The sequence below is a fragment of the Camelina sativa genome, chromosome 20, assembly GCF_000633955.1.
Source record: "Camelina sativa cultivar DH55 chromosome 20, Cs, whole genome shotgun sequence".
Classification (NCBI taxonomy): domain Eukaryota; kingdom Viridiplantae; phylum Streptophyta; class Magnoliopsida; order Brassicales; family Brassicaceae; genus Camelina; species Camelina sativa.
Window position 1 is genome coordinate 1551610 of NC_025704.1, and position 21072 is coordinate 1572681.

At 36.4% G+C, this 21072-nt stretch overlaps 3 protein-coding genes across 4 annotated transcripts; 1 reads left to right on the forward strand and 2 right to left on the reverse strand.

Annotated features, from left to right (window-relative positions):
* LOC104768603 (DNA gyrase subunit B, mitochondrial-like) lies at nt 27-6336 on the reverse strand. 2 transcript variants are annotated; one of them, XM_010492615.2, is made up of 21 exons: nt 6119-6336; nt 5790-5907; nt 5562-5642; nt 5357-5470; nt 5072-5128; nt 4876-4977; nt 4442-4592; nt 4272-4348; nt 3727-3837; nt 3302-3372; nt 2938-3079; nt 2479-2577; nt 2215-2343; nt 1899-2013; nt 1630-1697; nt 1259-1372; nt 1048-1164; nt 907-960; nt 704-809; nt 397-527; nt 27-288 (listed from the first exon to the last, which is right to left on the reverse strand). In XM_010492615.2, exons 1-21 carry the CDS (start codon nt 6274-6276, stop codon nt 220-222), a joined length of 2184 nt encoding a protein of 727 aa, XP_010490917.1. In that variant the 5' UTR covers nt 6277-6336; the 3' UTR covers nt 27-219. The 2 variants fall into 2 exon arrangements, with proteins under 2 accessions (XP_010490917.1, XP_010490916.1); XM_010492614.2 differs by lacking the exon at nt 3727-3837 and adding an exon at nt 4042-4152.
* LOC104768604 (ferredoxin-dependent glutamate synthase 1, chloroplastic/mitochondrial-like) lies at nt 8168-16479 on the forward strand. Its single transcript, XM_010492616.2, has 33 exons — nt 8168-8510; nt 8636-8948; nt 9036-9478; nt 9578-9709; nt 9795-9893; nt 10017-10087; nt 10340-10436; nt 10561-10653; nt 10778-10923; nt 11016-11175; nt 11257-11367; nt 11462-11677; nt 11765-11922; nt 12034-12163; nt 12287-12345; nt 12424-12529; nt 12614-12710; nt 12790-12905; nt 13004-13201; nt 13271-13381; nt 13470-13709; nt 13790-13888; nt 13981-14076; nt 14170-14367; nt 14467-14541; nt 14622-14750; nt 14854-14952; nt 15033-15175; nt 15275-15368; nt 15468-15706; nt 15785-15863; nt 15930-16013; nt 16118-16479. The coding sequence occupies exons 1-33, from the start codon at nt 8250-8252 to the stop codon at nt 16277-16279; spliced, it is 4854 nt and encodes a 1617-aa protein (XP_010490918.1). The 5' UTR covers nt 8168-8249; the 3' UTR covers nt 16280-16479.
* LOC104768605 (transcription factor bHLH101-like) lies at nt 16580-17945 on the reverse strand. The gene is made up of 3 exons (XM_010492617.2): nt 17332-17945; nt 16861-17217; nt 16580-16749 (listed from the first exon to the last, which is right to left on the reverse strand). The coding sequence occupies exons 1-3, from the start codon at nt 17692-17694 to the stop codon at nt 16678-16680; spliced, it is 792 nt and encodes a 263-aa protein (XP_010490919.1). The 5' UTR covers nt 17695-17945; the 3' UTR covers nt 16580-16677.

A 21072-nucleotide genomic window follows, 5' to 3' on the forward strand; every position in this document is an offset into this window, starting at 1 on the left:
TCAAGGGGCGTTACAACGGAGGAAGCTAACCAAATGCATTTTCAAATACCATTAACTTACCGAGAAGATAGCCACAATTGTAACAGTAATTACTTTTGCTAGGCCAGAGGAAGAACTAAAACATGATGATAGTGGCATCTTGGTCTCTGACTAATATAATCTAAAGTCCCCTTACCAGATGAAGAATATTTAGCGACCAATATCTCAAGTGGTTTCCAGTTATATGTCAAGACGCTGCAGATTGATCTTTGTTGCTGCATTTTTGATGAGTTCTTTCCGGACATCGACCTTAGATTAAAAAAAAAAACGGTAGACGATCAATCAGATTGCAGTTAAGTCTTGATAATTAAAGAAAGAAAAAGAAAAATCAATGAAGTTGGAAATTTGTAGGCTTACCCGAGCACCCATAAGTGATGAAAATGTCATGTTTGCTTCTGCTATATCCTCAACAACTAATTGCTTCAATATCCTTGTTTCTGGATTCATTGTTGTTTCCCAAAGCTGCTCAGGCATCATCTCTCCCAAACCTGCAAAAGCAGAAAACGAAACAGTACAGGTTTGCTTAGTTTGCCATGTTAGTTATTCTGGTACTGGACGCTAATGATCCCAACAAGTAGTACAAGTGCGCCTCTGACATACTCATATTATGTGAGAAGCCAGGCAATGTAAATCGCAAAGCTCAGATTTCGGTTAAATATTTTACCTTTGAACCTTTGAATGGTGTAGGATGCGTTTGCAGGGAAATTGGCGGTGATCTTTTTAAGGTCTGCGTCATCATAGCAATATTGAGCATGTTTCCCCCTTTCAACCTGATTATTTTCATAGTAAAACAGTTTTTGTTAGAAATTCCTAAATCTGAAGCATCCAATTTCTGAAGATCATAATATATAAAATCTAGTAATCTACCTTGAATAGAGGTGGAACGCCGACATAAATGCAACCCGCATCAAACAAGGCTCTCTGCAAAAAAAGAAATATTAAGTCCATTGTACAACTGCATAAACGCTGCCAACTATGTAGGGCAAATTTTTTTTCCTAAACTAATACCTGATATCTGAAGAAAAAGGTCAACAGAAGTGTCCGTATATGTGCACCATCAACATCTGCATCTGTTAAGATGATTATCTTATGGTACCGCAAATTTTCTTTCTTAAATTCTTCTCCCTGAAACCAGTTATTTATTGCATTGAGTTTTCCATACCCACAACAACAAAAAAAAAAAAAGAGAGAAACAAGAGATGGAAAAGGGAGATATCACCTTCACACCGAGGCCAAGTCCAAGAATTAGATTTTGAATTTCTTCATTCTTATACATGGCTGCTTCATCCTTTCTTTCAATGTTCAGAATTTTACCTCTCAAAGGTAGAATTGCCTACAAAAACCAAAACCAGTTGAATCATCATTCAAAGAAAGCATTGCCTTTTCAAGCTGTATAGACTCTCCGATTTCACAGAAGAAACAATGTCTTTGACTGGTATAGAGAAGACTCCTAGTATTGATTAGTCTAATCCTAGCTTATTGTTTGGAAATCAAAATGTAGGTTCTTTCAAGGATGGATCAACAATCAAATCCCCTAATCATCACCCTTACTGGATAGTGACACAATGAAATAGAGGTAGATGTGATTACCTGAAAACGTCTGTCGCGGCCCTGTTTCGCACTGCCACCAGCAGAATCTCCTTCAACTATAAAAATCTCTGGAGAGATTGAAAATGGATGTCACTACTTGACCGAATTAGCAAAGCCAATGGAGTTTGTAATTATTGTAGTCACATAATTCAAGCATATGGATTCCTTTTTTAACTTCTCACTTGATATATAAGAAGATCAGATACTTTCTGTCATGTTTAGCTTTAATCAATTATACAAACAACATTTTCATGCTGGCCAATACATACCAGATTCTTCAGGATCTGATGATGAGCAATCAGACAGTTTCCCAGGAAGTGATGATGACTTCAAAACGCTTTTCGACCTGACCAACTCCCTTGCCCTTTTGGCAGCTAAAGCAGCCTAGAGAGAGAAAGCGTGGTGAGGCAGATTTTCATACTAATTTGGTTGAAAGATACATAACATGAAAGACATAGAAAGCAATACGCTAAATCAATAGCTAACTACAGACTGCTGTAACCGTCCTTGTGGATTGAAAGATACATTTGGTCCATGCTTGTAGATGAAGAAGCAGAAGTATTGATATGTGAATCAAAAGCATACCTTGTAAGCGTTAAGGGATTTGGAAATAATACTCTCAAGTACATCTGGATGCAATTCCAAAAACTCCGTGAGGTACTCCTGAACTGATTGGTCAACAATTTTTCTCACCTCTGGATTCCCTAATCTTGTCTGCAAGGGGGAAGGAGGATTAGGAGACAAATTATATTAGTCAGGGTAAATTTTCACAAATGAGACAGAAAATAATGATGCTTCATGTTGACCAGGGATCATCAATAAAGAGTCAATCATTATGGGTTCACGTACCTTTGTTTGACCTTCAAACTCAGGATTAGGAACCTTGACTGAGACGATACAGGTCAATCCCTCTCTAACATGTTCCCCACTTAAACTAATATCCTTCTCCTGAAACCACAGCCAACAAATTTTTTTTTGAAAAACATACTATAAAAGAAGAACATTGGTCATTGTATATGCCAAAGCAGGTAGGAACTAAGAACGTTTTACAGCGGAGCCTAGTACACTGTATATGTACAGGTAATCAAATTTATCCCAGTTAAAAAAGAAGAGAATATAGTTTTCTACCTACATCATCTAAGAGGACTCTTTCAACCAAAGTAGTATCATGAGAAACAGAAGTTGGAAAAGCCCATGAGATTTTCATAACAAATGAAAAGATAAAAGATGATAGATTAAAGGGACGAAACCTTGTAAAAATGAAGATGAAAATAGGCAGATAAGCTAAGCTGGTTAGAGATGTCATACCTTAACAGCCTTTGACTTTTTTGCAAGGGTATTAAGAGTCCTAGTTAATGAAGCCTTCACACCTTCGATGTGTGTTCCACCATCAATAGTGCGAATGCTATTGGCATATCCCAGCATCGTGTCTGAATATGCATCTGAACACCTGATACAAAAATGTGCCCCGCCTATAAGATTAGATCAATCTAAAACAACATCATGCCGTGAATAACATGAACAAAGTATTACCACTTTATTGATCCAGTTTACAGGTAAGAGTAAAACCACATAACATGCAGACAAAGTTTTCAATTTTGTGGACAGATTACCTTGTGACAGAGTACGAGTTGGATATTATAATGATGTATTTAGTAGGAAAACAACATACCATTGAAGGGCAACGTCCACAGTGGCACCATTTATCTCTTTCCTGAAACCCAGCACGTCATGAATGGGATTCTAAACAAAAGAACTGTCAGCTAAAATTTTCATGTAAAAATAGGAATAAGAAAGTAGTATAGTAATTTATGATATAGGAGATACTCATGCTAAGAATTCAATTATGTATAAATTCAGTTCATATTAGTCCATAGACATGTGGGCTAGTCGCTAGATCCCTTGATAGTAATCAACAAATTCAAGAGTGGTACTCAACATATCTTGCTCGCTTAAGTTAGCAGAGAAAGACATTCATTGATGCATCGCAGATCTTTCACAGAACCTTTTCAAACTTCTAGTCATCTTAGCCTATATTAATAAAGAATCTGATAGGCTTTATAGACACCAAACGTTAATCGATGTGTAGATTCTCACCTTATCAGTATTTAGCCAGCTAACATATTCAGTCAGTCCCCCAGCAAAATAATATTCAGTATATTGGTTCTTTTCAAGATCATCATCCTCTTTTTTAAGAGAGATGGTAACCTACCAACATAAAGAAAGAACAATTTGTTATGAAAAAAAGAATCATACAACAATGCGCTTGNAGTTAGCAGAGAAAGATATTCATTGATGCATCGCAGATCCTTTCACAGAACCTTTTCAAACTTCTAGTCATCTTAGCCTATATAATAAAGAATCTGATAGGCTTTATAGACACCAAACGTTAATCGATGTGTTGATTCTCACCTTATCAGTATTTAGCCAGCTAACATATTCAGTCAATCCTCCAGCAAAAAAATATTCATTATATTGGTTCTTTTCAAGATCATCATCCTCTTTTTTAAGAGAGATGGTAACCTACAAACATAAAGAAAGAGCAATTCGTTATGAAAAAAAGAATCATACAACAATGTGAATTCTCATGTCCTGATGAAAAGTTGTCATGGTTGACCTCGCTTTAAGTTAAGTAATTTCACCTTAGGATTCAGAAATGCAAGCTCCCTAATTCGTCCAGCAATGGTGTTGTGGTCAAACTCAATTGCCGTTGTGAATACTGAGATAGTTCATTTCCATAAGAAGAGAATTTAATCATCAAATCCAGTTTTCACGAAGGTGAGGTAGTAAAGAGTGGAAATCAAGTAAAAACCTTCTTTGTCGGGCCAAAACCTGATGCTTGTCCCTTTAGTCCCCTTTGACTCTAGCGGGAGGACACGGCATGTAAGTGTAGTTATGGGCTTGCCACGAGAATAATTTTGCTTATGCTCCATCCCATCTCTCCAAACCGTGACCTCCAAGGCCTGCAAACCAAGAGATCAAGAAAGCTTCTAAGTTAGTTATACTGGTTTAGTCATCAGCTATAGACATCAGCTATTGAAGTATCCCAAAAAAATGCCCTGCATTCTTGTGGTGGAAGAGTATTTGACATCGATATGCCCTATAAGGCTATAACTCAATAAGGAAACATTCCAGGTTTTCCTCGTAACAATCCCACACTGGTTTCAAAAATCATGGAGGGATATAGAATAATAAATCATTTCCACAAGAAAAGAAAAGGCAATGTGAGTACAGATTAGAACACACCTCAGACAAAGCATTAACAACTGATAAACCTACACCATGTAGTCCACCAGACACACTGTAGCCACTACTCGTGCCACCAAACTTGCCACCTGCATGTAAAACCTGCACAAATAACAAACATGGCAGGTAAATCGCATGTTCAAAATAGTATGATAATGATAAATTATAGCAGTAGTTCTACTTCAAGTAGCATTACCGTAAGCACAGTCTCCAGAGAAGATTTTTTGGTCGCAGGATGCAAATCTGTGGGTATCTGCAAGAAAGCTGTATATATCAATGACAATGAAAAAAAAAACGAGAATAGATAATGGTTCACATATGTGTTTACTCTTCAAGTGTGGGTAGATGTAAGCTAAGGGCAAAAGATCAGCATGATTATAAAAAGCTGCAGGGCAGCAATTACACCAGCAGCAAAAAACTACAATCCTTATTTTCAAGTTTAAATTAGGTAGCATGAGAAGGGGGGACACATATCACATACCCCACGTCCATTGTCCATAACACTAACTGAGCCATCTGCATGCAGGACGACATCAACCTTTGAGGCATAACCAGCTTGAGCCTCATCAATAGCGTTGTCAAGTATCTCATAAACCTAAGAAAAAGAGATTACATCAGAAAATACATTAAAAAAAAGATGTCAAAAGCCAGTATGAACAAGGGGTTTCAAAGGATAGGGCATTCACCAAATGGTGCAGACCACGAGGTCCAGTGCTCCCTATATACATTCCTGGCCGTTTTCTGACAGGGTCCAAACCTTCCAGCACCTAAATGAATCATAGAGAATTTGAACATATAAAAGATTGAATGACTTTAAAACAATCTATAGTAGAAAAGAGCTCAACAACTATAACAACAAATTGTATGTTACAAACAATTCAAGCTACACAAGAAAATCAAAAGAGAGAGATGACCTGAATCTGCTCGGAACTGTAACCCTTAGATGTGGCCTCCGTAGACAAGTACCTCGATGTAACAGCATTTGGTTGTATCAGTCTTTGACTCAAAGCATTGGTTAACTGAAACTTAATCCTGAAATTGAAAGAACCAAAAACTCAATTAAACAACTAAATAGACGAATTAATTCCTTTAATCGTAGAATCAAGTGTATATTTCCAATTTCTATGAAATTAGAGAGCTTGGCAAAGTCAATAACTCAAACTCAAAGTACTGAACAAAGAATACGAAGCTAATTTCAATCAGGAACCCTGAGAGGAGGAGAAAGAGGGGCAGAGCGAGAAACCTGGGGATTGGGGAGGAAAATGGAGGCGGGGAGAGAGATGAGGCATGAGGATGAAGAGAAGAAGGGAGTGAGGTAGTAGTAGAAAAGAGACGAGGACGAGAAGCCATGAGCCGTAAATAGAGACGAAGATGATAAGAAGCTCTCTGAACAAGCGCCATTGATGTCTTTTCTTCTTCTTCTTGGAATTTTTTTTTTTTTTTTTTCTCACAACGATAAAACCCTAAACCCCAAAAGTGTAATTTCTAAATTTAATTTAACTGTAATAATAAAGTGAAAATAAATACTAATAATTACGAAAACGAGAATTTTGCCGCCGTTTCAAAATCAATATAGAAGAGAAGACTACTCCGAGAGGTAGAGCCCAAGAGGCTGACTTCAATATGGGCTTATGAGCCCACCAAATATTAGATATGTTTATTAAGTAATTTTTTGGTGAGAAGAAGGAAACTGAAGTACCAGGTTCGAACCGTGACAATGGAACAATGGGTGAACAGAGGCGGAGCCACGTTGAGCTTTGTGGGTGCAATTGACACCAACAAATTTTTTTAATTGTTCTAATTTCCATCAAAATTTTAGATATATATCAGTTTGAACCCAACCAAATTGTGAGTTTGCATCCATTTTGAACCCATTAAACAATTTTTCTAGATCCGCCACTGTGGGTGAACCATGGGTTTAACGTGTAGAACTGTCTTGCTTATAGACATAATTTTTGTTTTTTTATGCATATATATATTCATCGCTATTAGTGTGAGTGGGTGAGCCATTACATGTAAAATAACCAAAACTCGAATTCTGAAAAAAACCCAATAGTACTATATCTTTTTTTTTTTATTAAATCCATATTTGTATACAGGTAACTGTATGAGTTTTGACTTCTTGTGCTGTAAAGTAACATTAAATGGCAATTGTACTCAAAAATATTATTTGGTGGATCCAAACAATTAAGTTTTAACCAGAAACATCAGTTATCTTCCAGCAAGTGTCGTCCCACACTTCTCTGTTCACGTTGGTTTTGGTGACTTTGTGGTTTGCTCCTTTTTGGGTATTCGTCTCGTGATACGCCAACTGAAGACGATAAGCTGAAGCTCTTATCAATTATCATCATCATTATCATAAGTGAGAGGTAACGGGGGAATGTGATAGAGAGAAGGTGGCTTTTAGATCAACTTTAAGGACATTTATCATATATATATCCCCAATGGCTTCTTTAAGACCTCACGTCCTGTTTCAGCCACACACACACACCTCAACCCCATACCCTACGTGTCTTTTCGTAAATTCACATATTTTATGTTCGTTACTAAATAGTATACATGATGTACAATTACAAACATATACCAAAATCTAAAGAAAAAGTTGACCACAATAAGCAATGAGATACTATTCCAAAATGACACATCACAAAGTCAAAATTTTCCACTTGTCATATAATTAGTATATTTTGTTATTCATTTGTCGAAAATAATTATTTTTATTTCTTATGGTTTTCTCCTTCAAAATGTATGAATAAAACAAGAACCGGATACAATTCTAATTTGTTTTCAATTTTTCTCGATTTTGATAAGTTTATTTGAGAGGGGGGGCATAAACGGTCTTTCTCTGTATCTTCGTTCTTGTGGTTATGAATTTAAGGTGTAGTAGTCACCAATCAACATCTTCCCTCTTCTCAAAATAGCCAATTTATCAAATTATCTAACCCTTCAATGTCATGTCTCAATCCGGTTTAATGAGCAAAATTGTCGTATCAAACCGGTTTAAAGCAACCGAATTCTCTAAATGGCGGTCCCAGATTCCCGACCGTTACCACTCAGAAACATTTGTTTCCTTCTTGAAAAAGAAAATTCGATTTTGTGCACTACTTAAAATCCCCAAAATACCCTTTTATTTGGTACAGGGACACTTTTTATGTAAACGAATAAATACGAAAAGAGAGAGATAGAAAAGGAAAGAAAGAGAGAAGAAGAAGCTGCTCATCACTCATCTGTTATCTTCCTCTTCTTCTTCTTCTTCCTCTTCTTTTTCTTCTTCTTTTTCTCCCACATTTATCTTTTTATTTATTTTTATTTTATCTTATTCTGACACACACACACACGCGACACGCCTCTCTCATCTTTCTCTCTTTCAATCAATGGCGATGATGAAATCTCTTTCCCCTGTTCCAAAGCTTCTCTCAACAACACCAAGCTCTGTTCTTTCTTCTGACAAGAACTTCTTCTTCGTCGATTTCGTTGGATTGTACTGTAAGTCTAAGCGAACCAGACGCAGACTTCGTGGAGGAGGAGACTCCTCACGCTCTTCTTCTTCTCGCTTATCCTCTGTTCGTGCTGTTCTCGACCTTGAACGTGTCTCTGACAAAGATCTCTCTTCTCCTTCTGTTTTAAAACCTCAGGTTCTGTTTCCTCCACTGAGATTGATTGTTTTCACAAAAACCCTAACTTGTTGGAAATTTACGACCTTTTTTGTTTTTTTGGGAGGGGTTTTGTGTATTGATTGATCTTTTTTTGAAATAAGCAGGTTGCTAATTTGGAAGATATATTGTCTGAGAGAGGAGCTTGTGGAGTTGGGTTTATAGCAAACTTAGATAACATACCTTCACATGGAGTTGTCAAGGCTGCTCTTATCGCTCTTGGCTGTATGGAACATCGTGGAGGTTGTGGTGCTGACAATGATTCTGGTGATGGCTCTGGTCTTATGTCTTCCATTCCTTGGGATTACTTTAACGTCTGGGCCAAGGAACAAGGTCTTTCTCCCTTTGATAAGTTGCATACTGGTGTTGGTATGATCTTTCTTCCTCAAGATGATACCTTTATGCAAGCAGCCAAACAAGGTATCAAAGTGTATGTTGATGGAACGAGCAATACAGATTGAACATGTTGCTAAAGTGTTTATGTTTCCTTTTTCTTTGTTTTTGTAGTTACTGAAAACATATTTGAGAAAGAAGGATTACAAGTTCTTGGATGGAGGGAAGTTCCTGTAAATGCTCCCATAGTTGGTAAAAACGCTAAGGAGACAATGCCTAACATACAGCAAGTGTTTGTGAAAATCGCAAAGGAAGATAGTACTGATGACATTGAAAGGGAGCTTTACATCTGCAGGAAACTAATCGAAAGGGCGGTGGCTACTGAGAGTTGGGGAACTGAGCTTTACTTCTGTTCACTTTCCAATCAAACCATAGTGTACAAGGGGATGCTTCGATCCGAAGCTCTTGGATTGTTTTATCTTGACCTTCAGAATGAGCTTTATACGTCTCCTTTTGCTATTTATCACCGAAGGTACAGTACAAACACTAGTCCTAGGTGGCCTCTTGCTCAACCAATGAGGTTTCTTGGACATAACGGAGAGATCAATACAATACAGGTTTCTACTATTTCTAAACATTGTTATGACTCATCATTACACTTCAACAATGAATGAAGGATCAAAGGTTAAGAAGATTCGTTTGTTTGAAATGTGCAGGGGAACTTAAACTGGATGCAGTCTCGAGAAGCTTCCTTGAAGTCCTCTGTTTGGAATGGCCGTGAAAATGAAATTCGTCCATTTGGTAATCCCAGGGGTTCAGACTCTGCTAATCTTGATAGTGCTGCAGAAGTAAGTAGTGTTGGCTTCTTTATGTTCTAGGTAACACATTTTTTTTTGTTGGTACTAACTCGCCACTCATTTGGATATCCTGCAGATAATGATTAGAAGTGGTCGAACTCCAGAAGAAGCTCTTATGATTCTTGTCCCTGAGGCATACAAAAACCATCCAACTTTATCTGACAAATATCCTGAGGTACTGTTGATCATCAGATTTTATTAAACATGGCATCTGAGTCTTCTATTTGATTTGTTCTTCATTGAATCCATTACAAAACTCACCATTATCTTTCTCTCTCTGCTTCTTATTTAACTGCAGGTTATAGATTTCTATGACTACTACAAAGGACAAATGGAGGCTTGGGATGGTCCTGCCTTACTTTTGTTCAGGTAAATCTTTTTGAGCTAGTACTGGCTGTGTATTGTACCTTCTTACTTGAGCAGGTTTTAGAAAAAGGTCATCTAATCAAGCTATTGTTTTGTGGAATGAGTCAAGGGAATTTCTTGTCAAACTGCATTCTTGTCGTTTGCCTGTTGTGTCTGAACTTCAGGCTTCTCTATTCCCTGTTCGTTTTCTCCATTTCTTTTTTTCGGCTTCTCCTCAGGTTTATCTGACACTTGCTACTTGAATTCGTCACCTAGTGATGGAAAAACAGTTGGGGCTTGTCTTGACCGTAATGGACTTCGTCCTGCTCGATATTGGCGGACTAGTGACAATTTCGTCTATGTAGCATCTGAGGTATTTCACATTTCTATTCATCTATGATGGTCCAAATCACTCTAGCACCAGATTTACTGGTTTTACAAGACTCACTAGGTAAGAGAAGCCCTATTCATCTAAGTAGTAACTTATCTTTTTTTAGGTCGGAGTTGTACCAGTTGATGAGGCAAAAGTCACAATGAAAGGCCGTTTAGGACCCGGAATGATGATTGCTGCTGACCTAGTGAATGGCCAGGTTGGTAGATGAACAGTCCAAATCTTTTTTGAACACATTAATTCTTACAGTTTCTGTATTAATAGCACCACCCGAGATATGTATAACTCTTTAGCTGACTCATATAGCTTGTCCCAACTTACAGGTATATGAGAATACAGAGGTAAAGAAGAGAATATCTTCATTTAATCCATATGGAAAGTGGATCAAAGAAAATTCCAGGTCCTTGAAGCCTGTGAATTTCAAATCCGCAACTGTCATGGAAAATGAAGAAATCCTAAGAAGCCAACAGTAATATATTCCTGAACTTTCATCATTTTTTTTTTTACTAGATATGCCTCTAATCATCCAGAAGCTAATGCTTGCAAATATCATCTTCTCAGGGCATTTGGTTATTCAAGTGAAGATGTGCAAATGGTTATTGAGTCTATGGCTTCCCAAGGAAAAGAACCAACATTCTGCATGGGAGATGATATTCCGCTGGCTGGATTGTCTCAAAGACCACATATGCTTTACGATTATTTCAAACAAAGATTTGCCCAGGTACCATTCAACTCATAGGTTTCTATGTATTGCTTCCTTTTATGACTAGATCCTCAACTAAAGCGTATGCCCTGGTTTCAGGTTACAAACCCTGCCATTGATCCCCTTAGGGAAGGTTTGGTTATGTCTCTTGAAGTTAATATTGGAAAACGTGGAAACATATTAGAGCTTGGGCCTGAGAACGCCTCACAGGTTTTTTTTATCACTCTTAATTACATTTCCTCTGTTTTTCCCTCATTGTGTTTCACACTATCTGTTTATGAATGGTTTGTTTTGCATGAACCAGGTTATACTGTCTAACCCTGTGTTAAACGAAGGAGCATTGGAGGAGTTAATGAAGGATACATACTTGAAACCCAAGGTTCTGTCAACATATTTCGATATAAGAAAAGGAGTTGAAGGTTCCTTGCAAAAGGCTATATATTATCTTTGTGAAGCAGCTGATGATGCTGTCCGAAGTGGCTCTCAGCTCCTCGTTCTTTCAGACCGATCCGATAGCCTGGTAAGTGTCATATCACAACAATGTTACACTCTTTGTTACAGATATCAAGAACTTGCATAAAACTGTAAATCAATTTGGCTCTTATAGGAACCAACCCGGCCTGCAATTCCCATAATGTTAGCTGTTGGTGCTGTCCATCAACATCTTATTCAGAACGGGTTGCGGATGTCAGCTTCCATTGTTGCTGATACTGCCCAGTGCTTCAGCACACATCATTTTGCATGTCTGGTTGGATATGGTGCAAGGTTAGTCTCTTTGGTTTATTAGGAATTTTCTAAAATTGTCCGTGCCAAGTGATAATAGCAAACAACTCTAAGTTAAATATTCATCAATAAGTATGCTTTGTTTTCCCACAGTGCTGTATGCCCATACTTGGCACTAGAGACATGTAGGCAATGGCGCTTAAGTAACAAAACTGTAGCCTTTATGCGGAATGGGAAAATTCCTACTGTAACCATTGAGCAAGCTCAGAAGAATTATACCAAGGTGAGAAGAAAATTTTAGTACACGTTCTTAAGATGTTTTCTCAAGTTTCTTTAAAGACTCATCTCTTTTAGTTGTTGAAACATTATAAAGGATTCTGATTTTAAAAATGGCTTATCTTTGCAGGCGGTTAATGCAGGACTTCTTAAAATTCTTTCTAAGATGGGCATCTCATTGCTTTCAAGGTTCCACTTCTATCCACTAATAACTTATGTTATGTGCACTTCTACAACTACTGATCACTTAGCATTTTCTTGGCTCAGTTATTGTGGTGCTCAGATATTTGAGATATATGGTTTGGGAAAGGACGTTGTTGATCTTGCATTCACTGGAAGTGTGTCCAAAATCAGTGGACTCACCTTTGATGAGGTGAGAAAATACATATGCTGATGTTCTGATTACTTTTGATGAGTTTCACATCTCTTCTAACAAAATGCAGTCTTCTTCTTTCAGTTGGCAAGGGAGACATTGTCTTTCTGGGTGAAGGCCTTTTCTGAGGATACAACTAAACGATTAGAAAATTTTGGATTTATTCAATTTAGGCCTGGAGGTAAATACATTTCTCATTTTTTTTCAGTTCAGTATGTTGTATAAGCATTTTCATTTACAAAAGTCTTGTTATACTTTAGGTGAGTATCATTCAAACAACCCAGAGATGTCAAAGTTGCTACACAAGGCTGTCCGTGAAAAGAGTGAAACTGCATATGCAGTCTATCAACAGCATCTCTCTAACCGACCTGTTAATGTGAGTATATCTAGTTTCTCTTCCTCAAGCCTTCTTTAGTGTTTAAGTTCACTTTATGTCTGAACACTTGGGGGCTGGCTGTCTCTCTCTCTCTTTAGGTCCTCCGTGATCTGCTTGAGTTCAAGAGTGACCGTGCACCAATCCCAGTAGGAAAAGTCGAACCAGCCGTTGCTATTGTTAAGAGATTTTGTACAGGTGGAATGTCACTTGGTGCTATTTCAAGAGAAACTCATGAAGCAATTGCTATTGCAATGAACAGAATTGGTGGTAAATCAAACTCTGGAGAAGGTGGAGAGGTAAAATATCCAATTTCTCTTTCAGATGAGTAAGCAATTCAAAAATCTAATGCCCTGTTTGTTCTGTAGGATCCTATCCGTTGGAAGCCACTTACAGATGTGGTTGATGGATATTCACCAACATTGCCACATCTCAAAGGTCTTCAAAACGGAGATATTGCAACAAGTGCTATCAAGCAGGTAATGTTTTCATCTGTTTATATCATAAAACTTTGTTCTGCAGAGAGATAAAAGTTAGTGGTAACTTTACATTTTGTATATATCTCAGGTTGCTTCAGGGCGTTTTGGAGTCACACCAACATTCTTGGTGAATGCAGATCAGTTGGAAATCAAAGTCGCACAAGGTGCTAAGCCTGGGGAAGGCGGTCAGCTTCCAGGAAAGAAAGTTAGTGCGTATATCGCAAGGCTAAGAAGCTCCAAACCTGGTGTTCCGCTTATATCACCACCTCCTCACCACGATATTTACTCTATAGAGGATCTTGCTCAGTTGATCTTTGATCTACACCAGGTGATCAATCTTTTCAGAACTCAATAAGACAGTTGAGATTAACTCCATGTAATCTAATTCCCAACTGAATAAACAAACAGATTAATCCAAATGCAAAAGTATCAGTCAAGCTGGTCGCAGAAGCTGGAATAGGAACAGTTGCTTCTGGAGTTGCAAAGGGTAACGCTGATATCATTCAGGTATCAACTTGAGAACAAAACATTGCCTCTTGTTTCTCACATGTAGTCTTTGTTCCAAGAAGTTTCATTGTTCTTTTTGATATGATTTTCAGATATCAGGGCATGATGGTGGAACTGGTGCTAGTCCAATAAGTTCCATAAAACATGCTGGTGGACCATGGGAACTTGGACTAACAGAAACTCACCAAGTAATCATTTTGGCTACAATTTGGTACTAATTCTCTTGGAAATTCTAAGTATAAAGACTCATTTCATCTACTTGCTTTATTCTCTTTTTGCAGACACTTATTGAAAACGGACTCAGAGAAAGAGTCATATTAAGAGTCGATGGAGGCTTAAAGAGTGGCGTTGATGTTCTAATGGCTGCAGCTATGGGTGCTGATGAATACGGTTTTGGTTCCTTGGCCATGATTGCTACTGGTTGTGTTATGGCTCGTATTTGCCACACTAATAATTGCCCAGTGGGTGTAGCAAGTCAGGTAAAACTCAAAAATATTTATTAAATTTTCCTTTGGCTTGTTAAACACACTCTCTTGATTTTCACTACTGTTTCTATAACATTCTCTGTATGGTCACAGAGAGAAGAGTTACGTGCAAGATTCCCCGGTGTGCCTGGTGATCTTGTCAATTACTTCTTATACGTAGCAGAAGAGGTTAGCTGACTTTGTACCATCTCTTGCTAAGAGTATCTCTGTCCTATAATCTCATCTCAAGTATAATCTTTTCTCGGCAGGTGAGAGGCATCTTAGCACAGTTGGGATACAGCAAGTTAGATGATATCATTGGACGAACAGAGCTACTGAAACCACGAGACATTTCGCTAGTTAAAACTCAGCATCTTGATTTGAGTTATCTTCTTTCGGTATGTGCTTTGTATCCATACTCTATTTCTTCTACATGAATTGAAGAATCATATTTATATCAGTTTTTCTAATTTTTCTTGTTTTTTTTTTTCACTATATTAGTCTGTTGGAACACCTTCAATGAGCAGTACTGAAATCAGGAAGCAGGATGTTCATACAAATGGACCTGTTCTAGATGACGATATTCTTGCAGATCCATTGGTAACACAAGTCTTTCCCTGCTGTTTCTGCACCTGGTTCTGCTAACTATGTGGTTGTTAACAGAGTTTTAATATCTCCAGGTGATAGATGCAATAGAGAACGAAAAGGTGGTTGAGAAAACCGTCAAAATATGCAACGTAGACCGTGCGGCTTGTGGTCGCGTTGCTGGTGTTATCGCAAAGAAGTATGGAGACACTGGTTTCGCCGGACAAGTGAATCTAACGTGAGATATATAAACTAAAGCTTTGTATAAACTGATACGTTTCAGTTCAGGTTATATATATAGCTAAACCGAGTTTTTTACTCTCTTCTTGTTCGGCAGTTTCCTTGGGAGCGCAGGACAGTCCTTTGGGTGCTTTTTGATTCCCGGTATGAACATCCGGCTCATAGGAGAGTCAAATGACTACGTTGGAAAGGTACATTAGCATCCATATGCATATAAAAAAAAAAATAGTTTTTGCATCAACTGTTACTTGTTATGAAATCTTCTGACAATGGTTTGATCTTTTTTGAAGGGAATGGCTGGTGGTGAAATAGTAGTAACTCCTGTGGACACAATTGGTTTTGTGCCTGAGGAAGCAACCATAGTTGGGAACACTTGCTTGTATGGTGCTACGGGAGGTCAGATATTCGCTAGAGGCAAAGCTGGAGAGAGATTTGCAGTGAGAAACTCACTCGCTGAAGCAGTAGTTGAAGGCACTGGAGACCATTGCTGTGAGTACATGACTGGTGGCTGTGTAGTCGTGCTTGGAAAGTGAGTAAAAACCGCGATCATTCAAACCCGACTGATTAAGAAAAAAAAATCTATATCTAATGTTTTGTATTGTAACAGGGTTGGAAGAAACGTGGCTGCGGGTATGACAGGAGGCATAGCTTACCTTCTTGATGAAGATGACACTCTTCTTCCTAAGGTTTCTTTCTCTCTTTTAAGGTGAAATTTAGATTCAACATTCATCTGAACAATCTCTATTATACAGATCAACCGAGAGATAGTGAAGATGCAGAGAGTAACTGCACCTGCAGGGGAATTGCAGCTGAAGAGCTTAATTGAAGCCCATGTCGTAAGTCATCTCAAAGACATATCTTAGATGTCTTGTCTTAGATGTCTTGTCTTAGATGTCATCATATATGTAAAAAACTCTCTCTTTTTTTGGTTGATATATAGGAAAAAACCGGAAGCAGCAAAGGTGCAACGATTCTGAATGAATGGGACAAGTATCTACCTCTCTTCTGGCAACTGGTTCCACCGAGCGAGGAAGACACTCCTGAAGCTTCTGCTGCTTATGTAAGAACAGCCACAGGCGAAGTCACATTTCAATCGGCATAGAGATCATATTCAAGAAGCATGTTGGAAACACAGGGATTGATACATTAATGGTGGACTATGGAAGAGATCTAGAATCATTATCATTCATAGATCAATTTGTGTGTGTGACAATATTCTTATTGTCCTTTGATCTTCAAACACTACCATGGTTGCTATAACTGTACAGTAAATTCAGTAAAGTAACTGCTTTCAAGTTTCAACTTCCATAAAATAATCGTCCAATAAATTTGCATGTTCTCTTTATATAATAAGGCTTCCGAGTTGAATAATCATTTTTTTAAGAAGAAAAAGAAAATGTTACAGAACTACTAGAAGGATACAATATTAAAATCTGAGAAAGTCGTCTAACATTAACTAACAAAGATATGATTCCCTCTTAGAAAATCTTCATTCTCTCATTATGATTGGCGTAATCCCAAAAGCATACCATTGATGAGTTCCTCCAGTCTCACTTTGCAATCTCCTATCATCTGCACACAAATTAAAGAAGAAGGAAAAAAACACGATTTTAATTAGATTCTTTAACTCTATGTTTCAAGTACGGAGACCACTTTTTATTTTATTTTTTTTAGACAAAGTACCTGAAGATGCAGAGTGTAAAAGATCCTTGCGGTGGAAGAAACTGAGGAAGAGATGCTTATGACATTAAGCCCGTTTTCTTGTAACGTAAGCAACATGTCAGAGATAGATGTATATTTCGATGTAGCGATCTGGACAGCAATCTCTGTGTCAGTGAGCCAGTTTGCTGATATTTGTTGGGAGGAACAAGAATCTATTGAGTCCATCGTTGCTTTGTTTCTGAGCCGTTCTTGGTTAGTTTTTCTCGAGATTCTCTTCAAAAGCTCTTCTTTTCTCCGAGACAAACGTTGAAGTTCATGCTTCTGCTCTGGTATGTACTTCACCACTCTCGCTACCGTCATTGGAATGCTCAGCTTCCTCTGTATAATCACAGATCAAAAGGGTTTCTTTAGTATATATCCATTTACATAACCTAACCTTGATCCGTTTTTTAGATGTTACAAAAAAAAGCCAAAAAGTTTTAAAGCACAAACCTTTTGATCAGCCGGAGGCAAGAGGTCACGAAGTGAAGTGTACAAGGCGTTAAGCTTTCTACGGCGGCCTCGTTCGTTTGCGTTGTGATTCAGTTTCTTCTCCAAAACTGTTCCTTTATCTTCTTCTTGATCATTGTTACTAATAGTATTAGTACCATTGCTGTGACTAAGACTCGTATTGATGTTATAGTTCTTGGATTCATCTGATTGGGTAAAAGAAGGATAAAGGACAGAAGGAAGATATTGGAGATGAGTAGGAGCGAAGGAATCAACTTCAGACTGCAGCCATGGATACTCCATTGTTGAAGGAGAGTACCATGCTTGCTGCTTACTAATTGGAAATATTGGTGTTAAGGCACACATTTTTCTATTGTCCTCTTACAGAAGTTAAGAGAGAGTAGATGAAAGAGAAAGAGAGAGTTTAATTTGATGATGAAGATAAATGAGGAGGAGGAGGAGGAGGAGGAAGAGGATAAGACCGAATTTGAGATGGAATCTGTATCAATGTAGTTGATGCTCTAGTTGTGTCCCCAAGTAGTTTGTATTTATAGCTCCATGATTAGTGGAAGTTTCTTTAAGCATTTTTACACTCCACGCGCAGTCTCGTGCTGGGACGAGTACGGCACGAGCTTTTCGTACAACATTATCTATTTCATATTCCTCTCAAAATAGTACTTAAATAACTCGATGATCGAGGTTTACTTGAAAGCTTTAACTTATGGGCATTTATAGATTAGATTATACTATTCCAAAACGTAATGTTCTTTATACATAAGTTAGGTTAGCCTTCTTTAGAATTGAAATAAATAAGTAATAGCGTAATTGTACTAAAGTACAAAAGTATGTACTACCCTTAATTAATACACATTCATCTTCTTCTTTTTTTAATTAGTTATATTTTGAATGTGAACGCAGTTTAGTGAGGGTATCTGGTTTTAATCCTTTCACTATCACCAAGTTAATTCTTACATGTATGCATACATCATATGAGATTTCTTCTAGATCTCATCGATGTTTTTATTTTAACTTATTAAAGCGTTGTTGATTTCCCACTTGAAATTGTCTGCATGATGTTTAGTAATTTATCACGCATGACGCATCCAAATAAAATAGACAATGATTAATTCAAACGAACCGTCAAAGTTAAATTATGTTAAAACAGACGAACTATTCTAGTATTCAATTCGTTACTAGAAACTTTGAAAAATTGTTTTCGTATCTTTCAAGTTATATACCCATCCATCCATAATATCATGCATATATTTATATAATTCATACTTTTTGTTTTTGTGTTCTTTCCGGTAAAAAATGTGTTATACGTTTGTTGTTTCTCCTTCTTCTTTTTTAAAGAATCATTAAAGGTAGTGAATTAACAAATTAAACGAATAAGGTTGGAAGTAATGACAGTGATGACATTATCAATATGACATTATGATCTAATCGATGACGTTTTAGAGTTCTTTTGTTTGTCATCACTTCATTTCATATTATTTCACTTAAAGTGGAGTGGTAAACGCAAATACCATCATATCATAGACAGATAATTTTTCTTTATACAATAATATAGACATAGAGAATTTAGAACTCGATCCATAAACTGATCATAATTTTTTATTTACTTTGTGTTATTGATTTCTCAATGCATGTTTGGGTTTATTGGTTTTTACTAGCTAGGGTCTAGTTATGATCAGAATAGCACAATGTTTAAAAGGTCTTAGACTCTTAGCAATTAAAAAAATGTAAATGATGAATAAAAGAGAAAGGTGACATTGGCAAAGACAAATTAGGTTCCAGGTCTGTTTAGTCCAATTAAAAAATTATAAAAAGAATTAAATTAAATTATACTATATGGGAGTGTGTATTTGAGGTGGTTCGTTTTCGAATTCTTTTGGATATACTCATCTTTTAAAACAGTATATCCCCTTCATATTAACATTGTCATATTTCTGTAAATATCAAACGAGTAGAAAAGCTGTGTAAGTTGAAGCTGTAAATTTTTACTAAATAGTACAAAGCTATAAGAAAAAGCATTAATGTAAATAAAAACTTTACAAAAAAAGTTGAGAGTAAAATTTTTAATAGAGTTTTTGATAAAAATTTTATGATTAGTAAAAATTTAAAGCTGTACAACTTGTAATAGTTTGTTTGCGTTACCAATCACTGCAATAGAGTCCAATCACTGCAATAGAGTAAAATGGTTAATAATACACAACATGACTTGACATATGAGACAGTCAAGTAAAAAAGTAAAAACAAACGAAAGGAGGAAGAGAGGGTAAAAAACGCACACGCCCTTTGGTCAACGTCACGTGTCAGCCGCAGGGTCGAACCGAAGAACCACATCTTCCATGTACAGATCATCATTTTTATTACTATTATAATTAATTAGTTTTTGGATAAAACAGACTAACAGTTAATTAAAGTTTTTTTTTTTTGTTGGGGTTAGTTCTGCCAAAACCCCTAAAACAATCTTCTCATTTTAACTTTTATCTTCCAAAATACTTTTGAGTTCTTCTTCTTGTAGTCTTAAATTTGTATGTAACCTTAAAATGTGTATATATAAGAAAAAACCAATTAAATTAAGACCCTAACAATATGTGGTAACTTGCCTTTAAAATATAATCAGTTAGTTTTTTAAGCATGTAGGCTTTACCTAAGGAAGGTCTCGCCTACGTTGACATATTAATAACTAATTGTGTTCCATAAAGTAACCAAAAATGAGGAAACGTTTTCATATCTTAACTTCTTAAATTCCTAAAAATATGCAAAACACTCAAGAAAATGTTGAACTTTATATACATAAAGAACTAACTAAAAGAAAACACTTTAAATTATACTAGTTGAGTTGTAATTTCTTTATTTATTTCTCTCTAATATATCAGGGGAAAGTTATAAATCTGATTGTATGTATAACCTTTATTAACAACCATATCACACTTGTATAAATAAGCTTACGTCTTTTTATCAGCCTCTTTGTCATATGTATATATTTTAAATCATAATGGAAATTTAGCTAATAGAAGAGGCTATAAAACTGTTATCTTTTAAACTTCATCTAATTCCATGCTTAATTTGATTGAGAAGTTTTAATTTCAATCTTTTCATTGAAATATATCATTCAAATACTATACAAAATTAAATTCTGATATGTGCAATGAAAAAAAAAAATCATCATTGCAAACAAATATGAATCATTTTTACATAAGTTTTTACTACAACCCTAATATATTCAATATAAAAACCATTAAAACCTCCGATCTCATACAATTGCATTTTAAATAGAACCAATTATTGGTGGCATAGCATATAAAGGCTTGACTTAATAAGGTCTCTCCTACGTTGACATATTAATAATTACTAATGTTTCCAAAAGTAAAATATTAGTATTTTATTAAATATAACTCCTTATAAATATACAAGAACATAAGAAAATTGCAAANAAAAAAAAAAAAAAAAAGAATCTTCTCCACTTTGCTAATCATTGATGATGATTCTTATCTTAGAAGAACGTTATTAAAAACTACTTATAAAGATCATCCTTCCCCTCTAGACAACAATTTAGTACATATATAGCAGAAGACAAAGAAGGTTAATAATAACTTGATTATGGTTTGCACGTCGGCGACAAGCCAGTAAAACATATTCCCCTATATCCTCATTACTATATGCATAAAAGTAAGTAAATCGACACTGCAATTGTTGGTAAGCCGGCCATTTATTTTTCAACCATAGTGATATAAG